The 19294-nt window shown below is 41.7% G+C and overlaps 1 protein-coding gene across 1 annotated transcript in view; it reads left to right on the top strand.

Moving 5' to 3' along the window:
* LOC126528072 (complement receptor type 2-like) overlaps window positions 1-19294 on the top strand; it is a 138132-nt gene that overhangs the window by 108079 nt on the left and 10759 nt on the right. The window contains exons 7-9 of the mRNA XM_050175935.3: window positions 9388-9576; window positions 16571-16759; window positions 18747-18815. Coding sequence (XP_050031892.1) covers window positions 9388-9576; window positions 16571-16759; window positions 18747-18815 — 447 coding nt within the window. The remainder of the gene's footprint in view (window positions 1-9387; window positions 9577-16570; window positions 16760-18746; window positions 18816-19294) is intronic.

Below are 19294 nucleotides of genomic sequence, written 5' to 3'. Positions count from 1 at the left end.
TCTGATTGCGCCTTGAACTGCTTTTCAGCGTCACTAAGAACGTTCTCGATGGCGTTCTCGGTGACGGGTCTTCTGATTTCGTTCCACCGCCCTCGAGGCGGACGCCCCGAGTTTAATATATCCCACTGAGTTGGCTTTGAAGAAGTCATTCTACGTGAGTATCGGTCATGTTCGATTTACCGAACAATTCGCTTTAACCGGATTCGTCATATCGGGTTCGATTGTGTAAATAACTTCGAGAGGAAAAACTTCTCACAGCGCCCACGCATGGATCCGGCAGCAGAACGGGCACGGCATGATACATCAGTTTGGTGATTTAGCTGTGACATAGTTTCTAGCGCGAACCTTGTTTTTTTTTTTTGTTTTTTTTTTTGCTCGCTAAAAATTATGTCGCAGCAAAATCAGCAGCACCAACTTTCCCAACCTTCTTCTTTAGTTATGCTGTCTTCAATTTGATGATTGCGAGCTGTTTAGATGCCTGTCAAACCTGGCGATAGTGTTGAGCCTTAATCTTGCAAGATGGCAGCTTGCGTCCGTTTGGCTGCCAAGTGGTCGCCTTCCAAAGCCTCTCCCCTCTTTCTGTAGTTTCTCTCTCTCTTTTTACTTCAACGAATGCCTATAATAACCGTCGGCATGCCTATGAATTCGCGTAGCGCACAACAGGGCAACTAACTACATTTGGTGTTATTTGGCAGAAATCATAATGATGTTTGTCATGTCGTTTTAATAGGAAAAACGAAGTTCCAACATGACGTCGCACGAAACACCTACGACACAGACCAAGCATATAATTTGTAAGACAGTAGCCAAGGAGCTTGTTTTATTACAAAACAAAAATAAGTAAGAAATAAATTAGAATATTACTACCTCGTAAGTACAGGTGAGTGAAAGCCTCTTGCTGATTAAGACTGCTCCCTGCGCTTACATTGAGGTTCAGGTTTACAAACGCGGCCGGCACTGCGACATTTAAACTTGAATATATTACTGCCAATAAAACGTGCAAATAGATTAGACTTAACTAGTGTGCAAGTCGGGAAATACATACATTCTAATTTGATACTGAAGTTGGCCTCGAAATACCGCCCTAGCATCATCGACAGTATCGTGACCACATGGCACAGAGAAATGTATGTGCTGACGTTGCGTTGCAATTAGGCTCGCTTTCACTACATCGATCACGAAAAAAAGAACGGGTCAACCAAGTTTTGACGCTAAAAAAAAAAGACAAGATTGACGCACATGGATGGTGGCTCCAATGATTCCAAGACTAAATGCTGACCATGATCTGTACTGTTTCTCTCTTTTTCTTGTTCATTATTCTCATTTCGTATCGTATTCATATCGTATTTCACACGCAGTTACATCGACCTTGTCTTCTTTAGGGTTAACACTTCGTTAACCGTTTCTTTCGTTTGCTCGGGTTTTTTTTTTTTTTTTTTTTTTTGATCAAGAGGGATTGGCCGGTACCGTAGAAAGCGCAGTCTATGGTGCAATGTGGCTAATTTTAGACTATACAAATGGCGCTAACTGCGCGCTTACCGCTAACCGTCCTACTCTGCGAATAATTCTAGCTTCTTGTGGCCGGTGAAGTCGCCTTCCAGACGACGCGCAAACCCTGCTTAGTCCAAGTGAATTCACTCATTTCACAAAAGTGTGCCGCACGGCGGCTCTGCCTCAACATGTCTCTATCTACGGCGGTGCACCCTTTACAGTGGTATAATACAACGGAGTTAATTTTGACTATATTGGTGCTAATTGTGCGCATACCGTTAATTTTAACCACTCTGCGACTAATTCTCGCCCCTGGTCTCGTGGAGACCTACATTTTCGTACCATTTGAGACTCACTACAACGCTCTGGAGGCGCGAAAAGGCAGATTTCTTTAAAGTGGTCACAAGATACTAAGAACCCAGATATACCAACCGTGTGAAGTCAGCTATGAAGACATTATCTTCAAACAGGGACAAGAGTGCTGCGCGCTTCTTGCCACGCTCACGTGTGGCAGTCGCAGCATCGCAGGGACGAAACGAGCCAATGTATCATGACGTCATAACGCATCCACCGATCCACCGGCCCACCGCCTAGTATAAAATATAATGTCAGCCATCAAACACAGAACAAAATTTCAAAGCTGGCACATGCATGTAAGAGAAAACGATTTCAAAAGTAGCGAAATAAATATAGATCTATTATATCGACTAAATGAATATCTCATTATATTTGCCAATTAGGTTTTTTAATGGTAGTCTTGAAACATTTTAACGCGATAACGATAAGGGAGAGAAAATTCAATGTCGGTGTCGGCGCCGGCGGAGTTGTCCGTGAGTGAAAACTTCCGTATACATTTCGCCTTGCTATTATTTGACATGAATACGCGGGTTATATTGCCACACCATTCTATCACTAAAGTTGCGCATACCTTGTCTTACATTCTTGACAAAGTTATTCCTCAGAATTTTGAGAATAATAGCCTACAAACAAATGTCACGAAACAAAACACCGACAGCGCACGCCGTTTATATTAAATCTTCTCAGACTTCGATATAAAAAGTGCGAAGCAATAACAGAAACATGAAGATGATGTAATTTTTTTGGCGTGGCTGTGCACTACCTCCGCCTTCATGCATAGCGTTCGCCGCCAGCGTTTCCCTGTAAGCATTACGGTTACGTAAGCTGCAGTTGACGGGAAGCGTGAGAAGCAGTCAGGGATCTTTTAATGGCATTTGGATCCATGCTTAAAGGCGAAGCTTAAGCGTATTCCAATTATTTTAAAGGTAATATTCAGTTTCGAAGGGAAATCAATTTATTACTGTGGGAACTCGGTAGCTTAGTGTTTGCTTGGGGGTGCAATAAGGTAAGTCCAAGTAAAGGTTTAGCGAAAGCGTACGCCGCGCAATATCCTTGCGCCGCGGACACATGCGCGCGGGCATTTGTTTGCATACGCCGCACGCAACTACAGAGGGAACAAGAAAAATGAACTGTGGGGAACGCGCGGCAGCATAACAAAACCATAGTTTTGTTGAGTATGGAACCGAGTGACATGGAATGCACGCCAGCTAACAATCTACGCGCATAACAATTTGCATTGTGCGAAGTAGCGCGGAAAGGCATCGGCAGCATTTCGCGCCACACCAATGTCGCCATCTATGTCGACTACGTTTACTACGCGTGCCTTCGTCCATGTCCTCCAAGGTTTGCGCGCGCTCAACAGGCTGGCGCACGCAAATCTCGGAGGCCATGTTTCGTCACCTGAGCTGGTGGCGATAAGGTCGAAGTCAAGATACGCAGCATATACTACGCCATTGCTGCTTCCGCTGCTCAAATATTCGCCGCTTGCTTCATCACGCGAAGCTGGCGGCGTAGAAGACAGCGCACCCGATATCTGGAGCAAGTACGGCAACAAACGGCAGCCATGCTCCGACCTCATGTGGCGCCATGGAGGAAGGAAGGCGTGGCGCGGTGGCTGATCACATGGTACGGTGGTGCGGGGCAAACGGCACACGATCTGACTCTCTCTCTCTCTCTCTCTCTCTCTCTCTCTCTATATATATATATATATATATATATATATATATATATATATATATATATATATATATATAACATGGTGGCCCGAAAAATTATCATTGAATTCTTGAAACTACATAAAATCTCTATATGATACAGGGACAAAATGCAGTCAGTGTCTGACAGAGGCTCCTGATCCAGTCCAGTAGCAGCAGTACAGCGCACATAAAGAACTAATGTGTGCTACGAACAGTTTTTACTAATTAAACAAAGAATTGTACTGCTGTTTATGTCTACAGCACAGATGCATCACTAGATAAGGTAATATTATTGCTGAGATTATACACAATGAAGTACAGTCAACATAAATAACTTGCAATATTGCCAAGAAAGAAAAACAGCAGATGTGTGCAACCTTGAAGAATTACAACCCAATTTCCAGTGAAGCTGTTTCTTTCGAACAGTTGTTTTCCTGTAGTTATATTGCATACCTTAAAAAGTTGTTTTACATATGACTGTTTCACTTGAAACCTGGCCCTCATGTAATGCTTTGGAGCAGTTCTTGTTGGAATTTTGAAAAAAAAACAGTAATTCATCAACACACATTTTACTTCGCCATAACATTTACCATGGTGTCCTTACACCCCCACCCCCCCTGAATTTCCACAACTAGATTTGGTATTTGTTGAGTTCACATTTCTTCTAGGGCAGCAGGATAAATTTTGCTCTTTTTTTTGCAAAACCCAGTCATAAAGCTCCAAATTACTTGAATGCGTAATTTATTGCAAATGTCATAATTAGTCCCCTTGTCTATGATGTTTACATCATGATGATGATGATGATTTAATGGCATGCCCTTTGCAAAGGGGTGGTGACATTCGAGGCATATTGCCCATACCGCCCCTCTATTTTTGCCAAATATAAACAAAATATTCTGTTCGTCGAGCACATTGCTGAAACCAACTAGGAATGTCTGATGACGAATGAAAATGGGAAAAAGACGATGGCTCAATAATTATTCACCGCACTTCTAACTGGACCCAGAGCTTTAAAATTTTGTTGCACATTGCACTTACCATGACCCCCCCCCCCCCCTTTTTCAGGAAATATAAACCTGTTGTAACCAACAGCTATGCCGGGACACTCGGAAGCATAGCTGAAAGTGGCCATATCTCACGCTGCAACGCTTCAATAAGAACTTTTTAAAAAGGCTGTGTTCAATCCAATCGCATTTAACTTCGGACGAAGGGTTTCCATATTCTCCCACCAATCTTCACTACATTTGGTTGTGGTGGGATTTATAATTCTACCAGGGCAGTGGGTTCAATCCTGCCCTGTTCGTTAGACAGGCTCATAACACTCTAAACTGCTTGCATGCGTAATTTAATGCTAAAGCCCCAATTGCTCATCTATACCTTGCACTTTACCTATATATACATCACCCATTACTTGGTCCTTAGAGTCCACAGACATAAAGAAGCTACCTCGTTTGGTTCAGTGAGGATGGCAGGCAAACCTAATATATATATTGTGTGAAAAAGTAAAAGGAAAACAAAATGAAGGTTCAATAATTATTTGTAATGCTTCTAAAGAAGCCAGAAACACTAAAATTTTGTGACACATTGCACTTAAAATGCTGCCCGTTCCTTCAAAGTATCAAATAACTGAAACACAGAGTTCTCCTTTGACATTGGGAAACCTAGCTAATAACTGCAGCATGATAGTTTCGAATACTTGCTTATGTTTCTTTCTTTAAGCTGTATTTGATCAACACACATCTACCATCGCACGTAAACTTGGCGTACTGTTCCCCCTATGTTCACAAAATTTGACCTCAGTTGTAGTTGTAATTAGGCCAGTGCAGCCGTCCAAGTGTTACACCACTCGTAAAACAGACTAATAATGCTATGGACCACTTGCATACGTGTTCTATTGGAAAAAGCACATTTCACCCATTCATTTGGAACGTTGCCTACATATATTGTACATACCAACGTTACTAGACTAGCTAGTCTAGTAACGTTGGTACATACCATGCCATAATATTCCCCAGATAGAAACAAGATGCCTCGTTTAACTCACCGAGGACACCGGAGAAACAAATTACGCATCTCGTATGATGCACAAAAACACATGGAAAAACGAGAATTTAGTAATTATCTGCAACACTTGCATTTAAAGCAGGAACGTCTTGCAATGCATTGCGCTTAAAGCTCTCCATATTTTTACGGAAATTCAAGTCTGTATCTCGTACAGTTGTTTTAGGAGTCTGGAAAACGTTTTGACTAGCAGCAGATGACACCTTGGAATGCTTCGATGAGTAACTTTTTACGAAGACTATAGTAAACCTACACAGAATAAACATTGAAAAAAAGACAAAAATAAGAACGTTTATCCGTCGTCACTCAGAACATTGCTTCGTACTTCGATTAAATATAAACACCATGCCCCACATAGTTCACCCAGGATACTGGGGGGAAACAACTAAATGCCGTGTGTAATTGGGAGAAAGCTAGTACTCAGCAACTGTTTCAGTAACAGTAACGGTAACTAGTATTCAGTAACAGAGCACATAAGCAACCTGCAGTTCAAATTTTCGGAACAAGTCACCAAAAGGTAGCCTTCATTTCTTCAAAATATGAAATAACTGGTGTACTTGCTGCTGCAGGGAAACAAGTCATAGTACAGCCCTTATTTAGAAACAGCCTGAAAATGAAATCGACAAAAATAGAAGTGACACGTGCCTTTAGAAAAAAATGAGGTCAGTTTTCTACTGGTATTAAAATGGCTCTGCACATTCAACCAAGGTCATTTTCATGAAAATATCTACGATAAGTTGTAAATACAGAATGAAATTCGACAGTTAGACCTGTAAGAGGTTTGATTAGATTCTTGATGGTGATAAGATACTGTGGACTGCAACGCTACGTAGACTATCTCTGGACAGAGATTCAACAGTTCCAGCATTTGATAATCGAATGATTTCATGCTGTAAGGCACACCAATCTGTGGACGAAGCTGATTGTTATACTTTATCCGGACCTCTCCCCTCGCCCGAAGTTTAGGATAGCAAGCTGATGTGTTTTCAGATACAGTTAGGCAGTCCCAAGAAAGCTGGGCATGATGCAAGGAGTGCAAGAGGAAATTTGTTAGGGTAGTAACTGCCCAGTGCCAGGCATTCTCGGCAATGCAAGCGTGTATGGCGAATCCCGAGCATCGTCCGCTACAGTGCATCTCGAGCAGGCACAAAGGCAATCCTCACTGCCCAAGCAAGGGATACATAGTAAAGAAAAGCACTACTTACGTGGCCACCACATTACAAAAATTTAGCTCCAGCTGTAGCTTTGTTAGACTCTCCAGCGTGCAGCCGAAAGTGCCAGCTTTCAAAAGTGGGCAGGAGGGAGGGAGGCAAATGGCATACTCTGCCCCCCCTCCACTTCTCACAGTGGAGGGAAAGTGCCTCCCCCCTGCCTCCCCCTTCCCCCCCCCTGCTATATACACCTATGCAGTACATGACGTCGTGCACGCCTTGGCAATATGGCACTGAGCACTGGAGTACAGGGTTTAGAACCGGTGAGTTCTAGCTCATATTTTGGACAGAAATGTGCTTTTACTGCCAGTTTTTACACGTATATAGCCATAATAGACCCTCTACTAAATTTCTCACGGAAAACCGCAAACTGTTGGGTGACCCCTTTAAGCTTACGTAGCAGGGTGTTGTGATGAACTTCATCAAATGCGTTTTGGAAATCTAAGAAAAGGCCAAGAGTGTACTTTTTCATTTTGATGTTGTTGACAATTTTGTCTTTTACTGTTAACAGTGCCTGCTCAGTTGACTTGTTCTTGAGGAATGCATATTGAAAGGAAGTAATAACATTGCTCTTGCGTAAAAAAGTTTTGAGACAAGTACTGATGACTCCTTCAAATACTTATGACAAAACAGGTAAAACAGAAATGGGTCTATAATTATATATGTCATTCTTTCTCCCACTTTCTAAAATTTAACATAAAATGTCACAATTAAGGACGACACATGCTCGAAAGGTACTGTTGTATGCCGCCATGTCCAGGTGAAGCATGTTTGTTTTTTTACTTTATGAGTGAATGAAGATATGTTATGAATAGTAGTTGGCATAAACAGAACAGCATTTCGTAAAGGAGTGTTTAGGTTAAAAAGTGTGTCTGGCCCTGATGTTGTCACTGAAATACATATACAGTCTGCCACACTAATGAAAAATTCATTGAATTTGGTTGTGAGATCAGAGACTGTAAATTCACCATTGCCTGTTATAACAGTAAAAGGCTAATCTGGATTACATTTATTCGCTAAGGCATGAATTACACGCCACACTTTTCTACAATCAGACTGTATTTTTGTGAACCAATCAATGTAGTCAGTAGACTTAGCTACTTTTATATCGTGGTTAAGTTTATTTCTGTAGTTTTTTTAATTCAGTGAAATGATTAGCATTACAGCTCTTGATAAACTTGTAATACAAGTAATCCTTCTTCCTAAATCCATTTTACGATTCTTGATTCATCTAAGTCTTTTTAAATTTCTTGCAAGTTTTAATTTCCTTCAGCGGAAAGACATTGTTATAGCACCAAGGAAACTGTTTAATGAAAGCAGAATATGCTTCGTCTACATCATTTGTATAGTACACATTATCCTAATGTGTACTTTACACTAATGTTCTAAATGTACTCATTCTGTTAGCGTTAATTACTCTGAAGAACCGTGGGACTTTGATACCCATATTGCGCATAAACGGCAGGAAGCAAAAAATACGCAAATAATCGCTGATGTCATTGGAGAGGACACCAAAGAGAATGTTATTAGACATAACATTTGCAATAAAAACGTCTAGTAGACTGCTTGTTTCAACAGTTACCCTAGTAAGAAAATTCTATGCGATTCCAGCAGGTAAAGGATGCAACAATAATCTTGAATTGTGCTGCACATAAGTTGTTTGACAATAAGTTAATATTTATGTTGACTATAACAATAAATATGTGTCCCGTAGAAGTCAGATACACCAGTAAATTTTCGAGGAAGTCGAAGAAGTGCTGCTTGTTACCAATGGTAGGTCTGTACATGGCAACAACTACATCTATAAAAGAGATGCATTCAGTGTTACAATCTGTTATACAAAATTCATCTATGACAGAATGTTTGTAGAAATTATTTACATACACCGTGGTACAACTAACTCTGCTATGAGGCCTTAATAAACCATTATAAGCATAATTGTCACAGTGAGGATGGTTCTTATGTGATGTTAGTCACATTGTTGTAAACACCAAAAAATCTAATTTTTGCCTTTATGGAAGTAAAGAATAGATCAGATAGCAATATCTATATATAACAATTATATATATATATATATATATATATATATATATATATAGAACCACTATCTATTGTTGGTGAGTAGCTTCCCTTTACTTGCACCTTGAGCATCATTCACCATTAAGAACACTAAAGTTACTGAACTACGCTCAATTCCTTTGTGCTGTAAGTCTTTCCATCAATGCAAGTTACTTATGACGCATACACAGAATAATCGTGAAGCGTTGACAAAAGCGGGACATCAGCCTACATGAATTTCTGCCTGTGTTGCTTGCACAACCTGCTTAATTACGTGCCCTTGAATCATTCAAGTGTTTCAGGATTTTGTACTCACTTTTTGGCTGATTAAATTAATAAACTTTATATACATTTTTTTTTGGCCCGAATTCCTGGCTAGCTATTAAATGTGTGCAACTCTGTATACGCTGAAATGCAATGTGTGCAGTCTGCGGCATTTTTTTCAGTTGTCGCAGAGCCAAGTGATGCTGTCTGATTAAAGCCCCATTACATTTTCCTTGTGCCCTATGCAGAGGCCGCATGCCCCTCCCTGGGTCCCCTAGACAATGGGAAAGTGGCAGTGCGGGGCACCAGCAACGGCCGCACCGTGCAAGGCAGCCAGCTCATCTACACCTGCGACCCCGGCTACATCCTGGAGGGCAACGACACCCGCACCTGCCTCGAGGACGCCCGATGGGGAGGACAGCAGCCACACTGTCAGCGTCAGTATACACCTCTCTATTTCAGACGTAGTGATTCGATCTCAACAGATAACGGAACCACAGTAGATTGGTCACCACGTGACTGCTCTCTTTTGTTCGTTGTGTTATCATTCGTGCACCTATCTAGTGACCTCTACAAAGCCCTTCCGTGATGTTTTCGCCAAAGCAACTGGCAGCGGTTGGGGATATACACTGTGGTAGTCAGTAGATATGCTTTTCTACGGCTGCATTTCGATGAGGGCAGAATGCAAGAATGCTCATGTGCTTAGATTTAGGTGCACGCTAAAGAAGCCAAGGTGTTCAAAATTAATCCCAATCCTAGCCACTAAGACATCTCTGTGTGGGTTGCTTTCAAATGTTAAACCTCACATTTTAATTTTTATATAGGGAGAGGGGCTAAAGCAGTTATGCATCTGAGGAGGGCGCCAGGTGAATTCTGACATTATGGGTTTCTTTAACATGCACCTAAATGTAAGCACACATGCTTCTTTTTTGCATTACACCCGCTAATGCAACCTTGCTTTGGTTCCTTGGCCTCATGTTGAGAAACAAAACATAGGGAATGTTACACTGCAGACAGTACAGGTCAAAGCGTGGCCTATTGAAATATGCTGCAAGTGAAAAGCAAAGAATATCTCGCTGGCATTTGTTTGTGTTCAAGCTCAATTTTTGCTCTTGCCTGACCTCTGAACAACCACACAAGGTAGCCTTCACACTGAGTCAGTTGTAGGCTCGCTAAAATTTCAAACTCTCTCCATGCCAAAAGCAAGAGGAAGTATGTCATATAGTCTTCTAAATTTGTTGCTTATAATATCGCATCAAGAACTCCTGTAGTGCATAGGCCCTGAAATGAGGTTCTCAACTCCCCTTTGCGTCATATCTGACATGAAAATGATTTTGCTATAGCCGATATTCATTATAAACATATGTAACATTCCATTTAATTAGACATCATTGATCTGGCTGCCTCCTCTTCTTCCTCTTCTCTTCGTCTCTCCTGTGCACTTCTTCCTCCTCTTTCACAAGCGTTACATGGGCTTCCCCTCTGTCATCAAACCTCCTGGGTTAATATGCGACCACATTGTTCACCAATGTCATCTCAATAACATCTTGCGGTCCACTGTAGCAGAGTCTTTAATATGCCTTGCTGGCGAGCCATCTTCACAACCTTGTAGGGTCCTGTAAAAGGAGCCTTTAATCCTTGCAGACCCCTCTGAACAAGCACGTAATCTCCCACTTGTATGTCCAGGGATCTCACTGAATGTTAGCGGTCGTAATTTCTTTTCATCGCGGTCTTGTGCCTTGCACATTGGTTGTCAGATTTCCTTCGTTCTTGCAGCACCAACAGATTCGTGGTTCCCAACAGGTGGTCTGTGGGAAGTCATTCTGATTTGCCATGGTACACAAAGTATGGCGTGCATCCTAAGCCAGCCATGTGTGAGTGATTGTGGTTGTTTACATTTGCTTCCAGGGCACATTTCAAACTGACTGTAAATCCCGGGTAAAGCACGATGAACTGTTTGACATCTCATGTCGCTCTCTCGGTGAATCAATTTGCTTCTGGATGGTACGGTGCAGCAAAATTAATCTTCAAGGGGTGTACGGTAGCGCGATTAAAAGATGAGACAAAAGAAGACACACAGGGACACACACAGCAATAACTTCCAACAGCACTACCGTACACCCCTTGAAGATGCATTACCAACAAGCCCACATTGTGACCCTCGTGAGCAAAATTAAGCTCTATGTTCCTCTCGCTAACCTTTCGTTTCAAGCGATCTCTTCTAAAAGCTGGACCATTGTCAGCGATGATTACTTTTGTGTGTTCGAACATATCTCGGTTAAGCAGTGAGATAACGCTGTTGGAATATTGTTTTCCAGGCTTGTATGCCACCTCGTGTTTGCACTTATCAATGGCCAGTAGAAAAGCTTGCATAGTTCGTAATTCCTCCCCCTTTTTTCTGAGCTCAGCGAAGTCAATGTGTATAGTCTCAAATGGCTTTTCTCAGTGTCTTGGTATAACCATGGTGCTCCCACAAGGTCTGTTTCATCATACTCCAGTGAAATCTCTGTTTAACCTTCCAGTACATCCTCCAAAAACCATAATGACCACTGAATTCCGGAGAATCATGATACAGTCTTAACATTTTTTCCACACTCGTTGTAGGTACGTGCAGCCTACTATTTTTTAGAATCATCTCTTCCGTGTTATCCCACAACATATGGGTGACATACTTGTCATCTTGGTTCCAAATTAGCAGTCTCGACAAGGCATCTGCATCTGGAAATTTTTCTCCTAGCCTGTGAGTGACGTCGAAGGCAAACTGCTGTATTTCACTCACCCACCTGGCCAGTCTTCCTTTAGTTTGCGAGACATTAAGAATGCATGTCAGTGTTTGGTTGTCACTGAATAGGCTGAAGTGCTTGCCTTCCAGGTACGTCCTTCCAGGTACGTCCAGGCCATTAGTACTGCGAAGGCTTCGTTTTCCATCGCTGGGTAGTTAACTTCTGCTTGGTGAATATGTACGAGTAATAGCCGATCGCTTTGAGCGGTCTCTTCGGATGCTCACTCTCGTCCCACTGGCATAATACAATGCCAGTACCATAATGGGAAGCATCGGTGTTCAACTCGACGGGCTTCGAGAAATCCGGTATTGTCAGCACCAGGTCAGATGACATCACTTTTACGAGCTGGTGATACATCTCTTCATATTCATTAGTCCAGACAAATGGAGAATCTTGTTGCATCATCAATGTTAGGCATTTGGTCTTTAGAGCTTAGTCTTTTATAAAAGCCCTAAAATGTCCAGCGATACCCAAGAACACTCTAAGAGAATGCACATCATAAGGTTTGGACAGCTGGGAGGTACGCTTGACAGACTCTTCTTCTGTGCTGTTTGTTTGTCCATCAAATATTCTTCCTAGGAAGACAACAGTGTTCATAAAGAATTCACTCTTTTTTAAGTTAATCTTTAGCCCAGCTTTGCTAAGTGCCTCTAGTGCCCAGGTCAGTGGTCATCACGAATCTTTGAATAAATGATGATGTCATCCACATGCACATTGGAGAAAATTCCGCTAATCCCATTGGAGAAAATTCGCTAAGCACGCTGTTCATGATCTTCTGAAACCATGCACTGAAAATTTTCCAACCGAAAGGGAGTTGGTTGTATTTGAAAATGTCGAAAGGAGTAACAAACACCGTGAATTGCTCGTAGTCTTCTTGCAATGGAATCTGCCAGTACCCTTTGCAAAGGTCGATGTGGGAAAACCATGCACATCCGCCTGTCTCCTCAATGATACCGTCGATTCTTGGCATCAGGTACTGGAATAAATCAGTCTGATGGTTTACAAGTCTATAATCAGTGCACATCCTGAAAGTTCCATCATCTTTGGGCACAATTGTAATCGGAGATGCAAAGGTAAATGTTGATGGTCAAATAATTTCAGCATCTAGCAAGCCTTGTAACTCTTCTTTTAGCCATTTCTTTTTTCCATAGGACATCCCATAGTGTCTTCTTTTAACAGGTGACGTGTCACTGAGCTTGAATGGGAGCTCAATTACTTTCGCTGCAGGAGGGTAAACTTCGACGCATATCAGCTCTAGGAACTGTGTCGGTACACCTGAACTCCTTGTGGCCAATTTCACACGTGTTTGAAAGTGAGAACACCCATTCAACTGGGATGTCTCGATTGGCATGTCTGCAATGACTTCATCGAGCTGTGAGATATTTAATTTCTTCATGTCAGGGTTTACTAGTATAAAATTAAAGGCAGCATCATGAACAAGTAGTGCTTCTACAGTTGCTTTGTTTATTTGAAATTCCACGTACACGCATGCCCACTTGTCTAGTACTCAAGAACTTCAATCATAACTGTGTACTTTGACAACTTTGACACTGAATATTTGATCTTGCAGAATAAGTAGAGAAATAACTATGCTAACTGATGCTCCAGTGTCAATTAATACTTCAATGACGTTTCCGTTGACCCTAATCTGTGCGTACAGTGTGCTTCGCCAAGTAAATGCTTTCTTTTGGTGTCTCCAAAGAGAACGAAAAGTGTGAGCTTACCAGCTCTTTTGCTTGCCCCGGCCATCGAGTCGTCTCTTTGGTTGAGTGAATTTCAATATAACTCACTGTAGTGCTGCCGCCATAGGACGCCTGGTCTTCAGGGGATCTGATTGAATAGATTCAGCTACTGGTGTTACTCTCTTGGTCATTGGCAAGTAAAACATCATCAGGAACGTCTTTCAGTGACTGTAGGAGTTCATTCAATGTTGCAGATTGTCTTATCATAATTAGATGCTGATGAAATGCGGAAACACCCGTGTACTTAGTTTTAGGTGCACATTAAAGAACCCCAGGTGGTCGAAATTTCCGGAGTCCTCCACTACGGCGTGCCTCATAATCAGAGAGTGGTTTTGGCACGTAAAACCCCATAATTTAATTTATTAATTAGATGCTGATAATTCTTTGTCATTCCAAGAATAACCAGTGCCACGATAGATGATTCCAGCAGGTCGGGGTCGGTGTGTTGCAAAAGCAAATGTTTCTCGTAGAAGTAGTTGATGACAGATTCTTCTTGGTACTTGAATGCAATCGCTTTCCCAACATTCAATGGGATTCAAAGCGAGGACTCAGACAAAGCTAGCTTGCCATTCAACCTATGTTACATCTGTGTTGATTGGTACGCACAACTCGAACCACTTCTTTGCGTTTCCTAAAAGGAATAAGCACATATTATAGATGCGATCACAGTCCGTGGTCCAATTGCTCTGCGAGCATGCATATTCATAAAAGCGAAGCCATGTTGACGGGCTTGACAATGTACCATGGAAAGGTTCTGGCTTAACAAGTTCTTTCACCGTCTGCTTTGTTGATCGGATTGTTGACGAGAATATAGTCAGAAGCTCTTGCTGTCGCTGCACTTGCTGTTGCCGATTTTTTAAAAGGTCTTGTATCAGATGGCTGGCAGCTTGAGTTTCACTTTTAACTACGGTGTGGCTACTCAAACTGTCAATCCAGCATTGGAAGTCAGTCACACATATTCACTCTGACTGAACCAATAGATTCGAGTGCTGAATTGGCTCTATCAACTAAGAAGGCCAAGAAGTCCAGGGTGCTGACCTTTTCAGGTAACTCGACGGCATAGTCTCCACCTTCCTGGTAGTTCCTCACAAGCAAACGACAATCTTCATGTCGGGCGATGGTGAATGACACCCACATGGTTGAAAACTGTGACTGTGCCAAAGTGTAACATTCCATTTAATCAGACATCACTGATAGGATAGGATAGGATAGGATAGGATAGGATATCCTTCATCATTGATCTGGTCCCCTCTTCTCTTCTCTTGGTCTATCCTGTGTGCTTCTTCCTTCTCTTTCACAAGCATTACAACATACATTCTTTATATGCAGACATCGGCAAGAAGCAATTTTAATGAACTTTGTTAAATCTGATAATTTGTTATCTCGTAATAATGAAGTTTGACTGTATTGCAAATTTGGTACTTGTCTGCCCAAAAGGCACATGCGATGCATTATTTGGCGACCATCAGCAGTGATGATAAGTAAGTGGCTCATCAGGGTACAGTCACTTGCTGATTTTGTTGTTTCCCCAATAATCAAGTATTGATCATACCAGATTCAGCTAAAGAGCACATTTCTGCAATCATGCATGCACAGTAAATTAGTGTGTTTCATATATCTTGAATTCAACATGAAGTGATTCATGCTGCGCTTGAGAGCAGTAGCATATAAGCATATTTGCATATTCTTGCATTCACAAGGACACTTTTACAAGCAGTTTTGTTTTTCACAATTTATTGACAGTGAAATATAGATATCCTTGTGCAAGGAATTTACTGCTGCTACTATTAACAAAATACAGTGGAACCTCATCACAACAGACACATATAGAATGAAAATATCTTTGTTATGCATGATATTCAAGCATGTATTCGTCACACATTGACACTAGCAAACATAATTTTAGGTTTACTTCGTTATCAGTGTTCATCGAGGTTAGGCTGCACTTTGCAAAAACTATTTTGCCTTAGAAAATGTCAGCACATATTGAATGCGCACATGGCAAGTAACAAGGTAGATTTTGTGGGCTACTCTGAAGGTAGCAGTGCTGAGTGGAATGGAGTCGCAGTAACCATAACAAGTGACATCTACAGACCACCCGGCTGCTGCAAGACATGTTTTATTAGTGTTTCCACCCATCTTCCCGTTTTATATGCTTTTGAGGCTTGCAGCTGATAGAAGCAACAGAACTACCACGTCAAAATCATGCACTGTACCAATCTCAGTAAACTCCTTACTCACGTTTATGGTACATTCGATCAACCAATCGACATTGAGTGCTTTAGAACGATCTCGCAGTGCAGCCTGCATTTAGCTGGTTGAAATTAAGGGCTCAGAGCACGTTTGCCTGTTTCATTCAGAGCACCACGCTCCAGCTTAGAGTGCTCAAAGGTGCTCCCGCCTTCAACCTGAAAGTGCAACCGAGATCCGACAGAAATTCAATCACGTGGCTACTCCAATTGCTCTGAGTACAGCTAGCACATTCTGCTGGGGCAGGCTTTCTGGCTCCAGTCTTGAGAGGACTTTGCATCACTGAAAACTGAGTGAGAGCATGTCAGGAACCAGTCGAATGGCACAATTAGTAAACTTTCATCAGTGTTAGCATGTAACAAATCCACAAAATTCATGCGTGAATCACCGCTAGGCTCACTACTTTCCCAACGCTCCTCAAATGCTCTCATCACTGACAACTTCAAAACCACTGTACACCATGACACTTGCTAATGTCCCTACTGGACTAAGCTTTTTGGTGTTTTTGCCCTACTCCATTCTGCAGCGACATTGAGCCTTGAAAGTATGTGAAATAAATAAATCAACAGCAAGAGCTGGTGCCGTCAAGGTCCAGTTTCCCAGTACTTGTTTCGGTGATAATGATAACAAACGCAGTCTGCAATTTTCTCTCGCAGCCGTCACCTGTGATGTGCCAGCATTCGAAGTAGACGGTGGAACGTACACGCTGCTCAATGTGTCCACGAATTACGGGGACCTAGCTGAGCTCAACTGCCACCTGGGATACGAAAGGCAAGGTGGCCCTACTACCATCATCTGCCAAGAGGACGGGATGTGGAGCACGCCACAGGCCTCGTGCATCCTCAGTGAGTCACACCACGAGCTTTGTTTACCGCAGAAGATCATTTCACCTGTGAGCTTGCACATACGAGTTGAGCTCTAGACAAAGACATACATTTTGTCTCTCATCTAAAGCATTGTATGTTTATAAAACTCAACTGAAGACCCACCAATGAAATTAATAAAGAAACGACAACCGAGTTTAATAGAGTGAGTTTAATAGAGTACAAACTTGAATGAGTTGGTAATTCATATTAAACTTACAAAAATGTGCTATGAGCAGCACAGAAGTATAAAAGAAACAATTAAGTACAACAAACCTGGCACAATGTTTATGGTACTTGTTTCTTTCCTTGTGTGCTATCTGGAGCACACTTTCACAGGTTTAATGACAGAGTATAATTAAGATCAGGAAAAGCAGATATTTATTTATTTATTATTTATTCATTTACTTATTGACTGAGCGATTAATCAAGCGATCAATCAAACAAAATACTATTATATGTTAGAGAGAGAAAAAAAGAGACACTTGTACTTTTGTCTGTCAGCTGGTGTTATATTTGTACTAAACTCAAAAGATGACATATCTCTGCAATAAATGAAAAAAAAAAGATGAAGAGTTTAACCAAGATAAGCAAAAGCAGATGCAGATGTATATATGGAATGATTGCAATAAAACTGTTAAGATAGAGAGAAGATAAAGCTCAAAGTGGAAACATAATGACTCACATCTCTGTGGCACCTTATATGTAAGTACCAGAAACTTCATTTGTAAAAAAAAATGTTTGAGAAACAGTGCACCATTAATTGTTCGCAGAGTGCATAACATACAGGCGTGCTTTGCTCACTATATACCTAGATGCAGAACACGCACTGAACAGTCGAGCACTTCTACATGAGGCCTCAGAACTCAACTCAAGACACCTAATTCAACGCTAGAAACTAAACACTAAGATAAAGACTGACATAGCTTGACAGCATAAAACAGCTGAAAGACATCACACGGAACAGACCTTAGCTTGAAGCATTAGAAGCTGTTTTTCAGAAAGTTCGGCGAGTCTCAAATATTTGAGGTACATACCATGCAAATGAGTGGACAAATAACCCGTAACTCAGCCTGTAGTGCTATTAGAGAAATCACCCTATTTCCCAGACTATGAATCACACCCTTCGACAAGTCACACCCTCCTATAAACAGTCCTTCGCATGAAACAGTCTGAGTGTAAGTCCCACCCCACCTTCGTATAAGTTGCACCCTTTTCAATGGTCGGCACTACCTGCCACAGACTACTAGAAGTAATGCATTTTTACTGCAATGTAACTGCCTGTGTGCAACATAGCAGCAGTGGTTGCTTGCGGACATCGATTTTTACCCATACACTGAGTACAATGTAAGAAAAAGCGTGGATCGATGCTATCCGAGAGCTTCTCGTCGTTGTGAAGAATGCAGCTGACTGACATTCCATTGCAATGGAATCAATATAGCAGCTGACTTTATTATGACTCTTGTTGCTGGTCTAGTCCACCAAACCAATCCAATTCCTCCTCTTCAGAATCGCTCACCTACTCATGATTTACTTTAGGCAGCACTAGCATACCTCCCTTGTCCTCTGGCTCATCATGACACAGTTCACTTCCACTGGCGTCAGTTTCAGGCGCATTTGCCCAGAACTCAGCATTCTTCAAGCCAGCCACTACCATTTGCACAGAAACAGAATCCCTAACATCGCTGAGCTATTTGACTGTTTCTCCAAATGACGCATAAAATTCCGCACATAATTTTCACTGTTATGTTAGATGCAGCAATGAAAATCACAGAAAGAAACCATGACTTGTAGTCAAGAAAATACAGTACTCTTGCAGAACACACAGGCTTTGCATATTCTATACAAGGTTCATCAACCACAAATACAATAAATAGATCAAGAAGGGTGGGTAACAACTTGGAGAGGTGGAAGTACATGTATCATAATAATTAGCTCAGTTTAAGATACCTTCCTTCTTTTGATTCAGGACAAATGAGGCAAAAACTCAAGAAGGAGCTACCGGGAGCATCCAGCGACACAAGCTCAACACTCACCGGTGAGTACGAAGCCATATCATGCCTGGTATTGCTCAGAGGTGCATACAATATCACATTCGGGTCATGAATGGCTGATCTAAAACAGCAGCTGAACGGTGAAATATACACTGATACTACTACTATTGTGAATGAGTGGAGAGGGACCAAACTTACCTTGGGGTATTGCTACAACTGCTAAGACATTCTAGTATTATTTCAGAAAGCCTGTTTGCCGACAGCTGTGGACGTGGATGGTTAACTTGGGCAATACAGCAGCTATGCTGAACTGACAAAGTTTCAGACTTCACCCAAGACCAAAATAAAGTCTCTGCAAATCATATTCCGAAGAAGCTGAACGCTTAGTTACACATAGTTACACAGCTATTTGGCTATATTCGGGTACAATTTCCAAATATGCCCTTATAGGCATAAATGCAGCTTTAAGGTGTTGCAGTAGTTACAAAAACAAACAGCTGCTACTGCAGCTTGATTGGTAGGG

Source organism: Dermacentor andersoni, chromosome 9 (genome assembly GCF_023375885.2).
Source record: "Dermacentor andersoni chromosome 9, qqDerAnde1_hic_scaffold, whole genome shotgun sequence".
Lineage (NCBI taxonomy): Eukaryota > Metazoa > Arthropoda > Arachnida > Ixodida > Ixodidae > Dermacentor > Dermacentor andersoni.
Note: the sequence above shows the minus strand (reverse complement) of the source record. Positions and strands in the feature narration are given on the sequence as shown.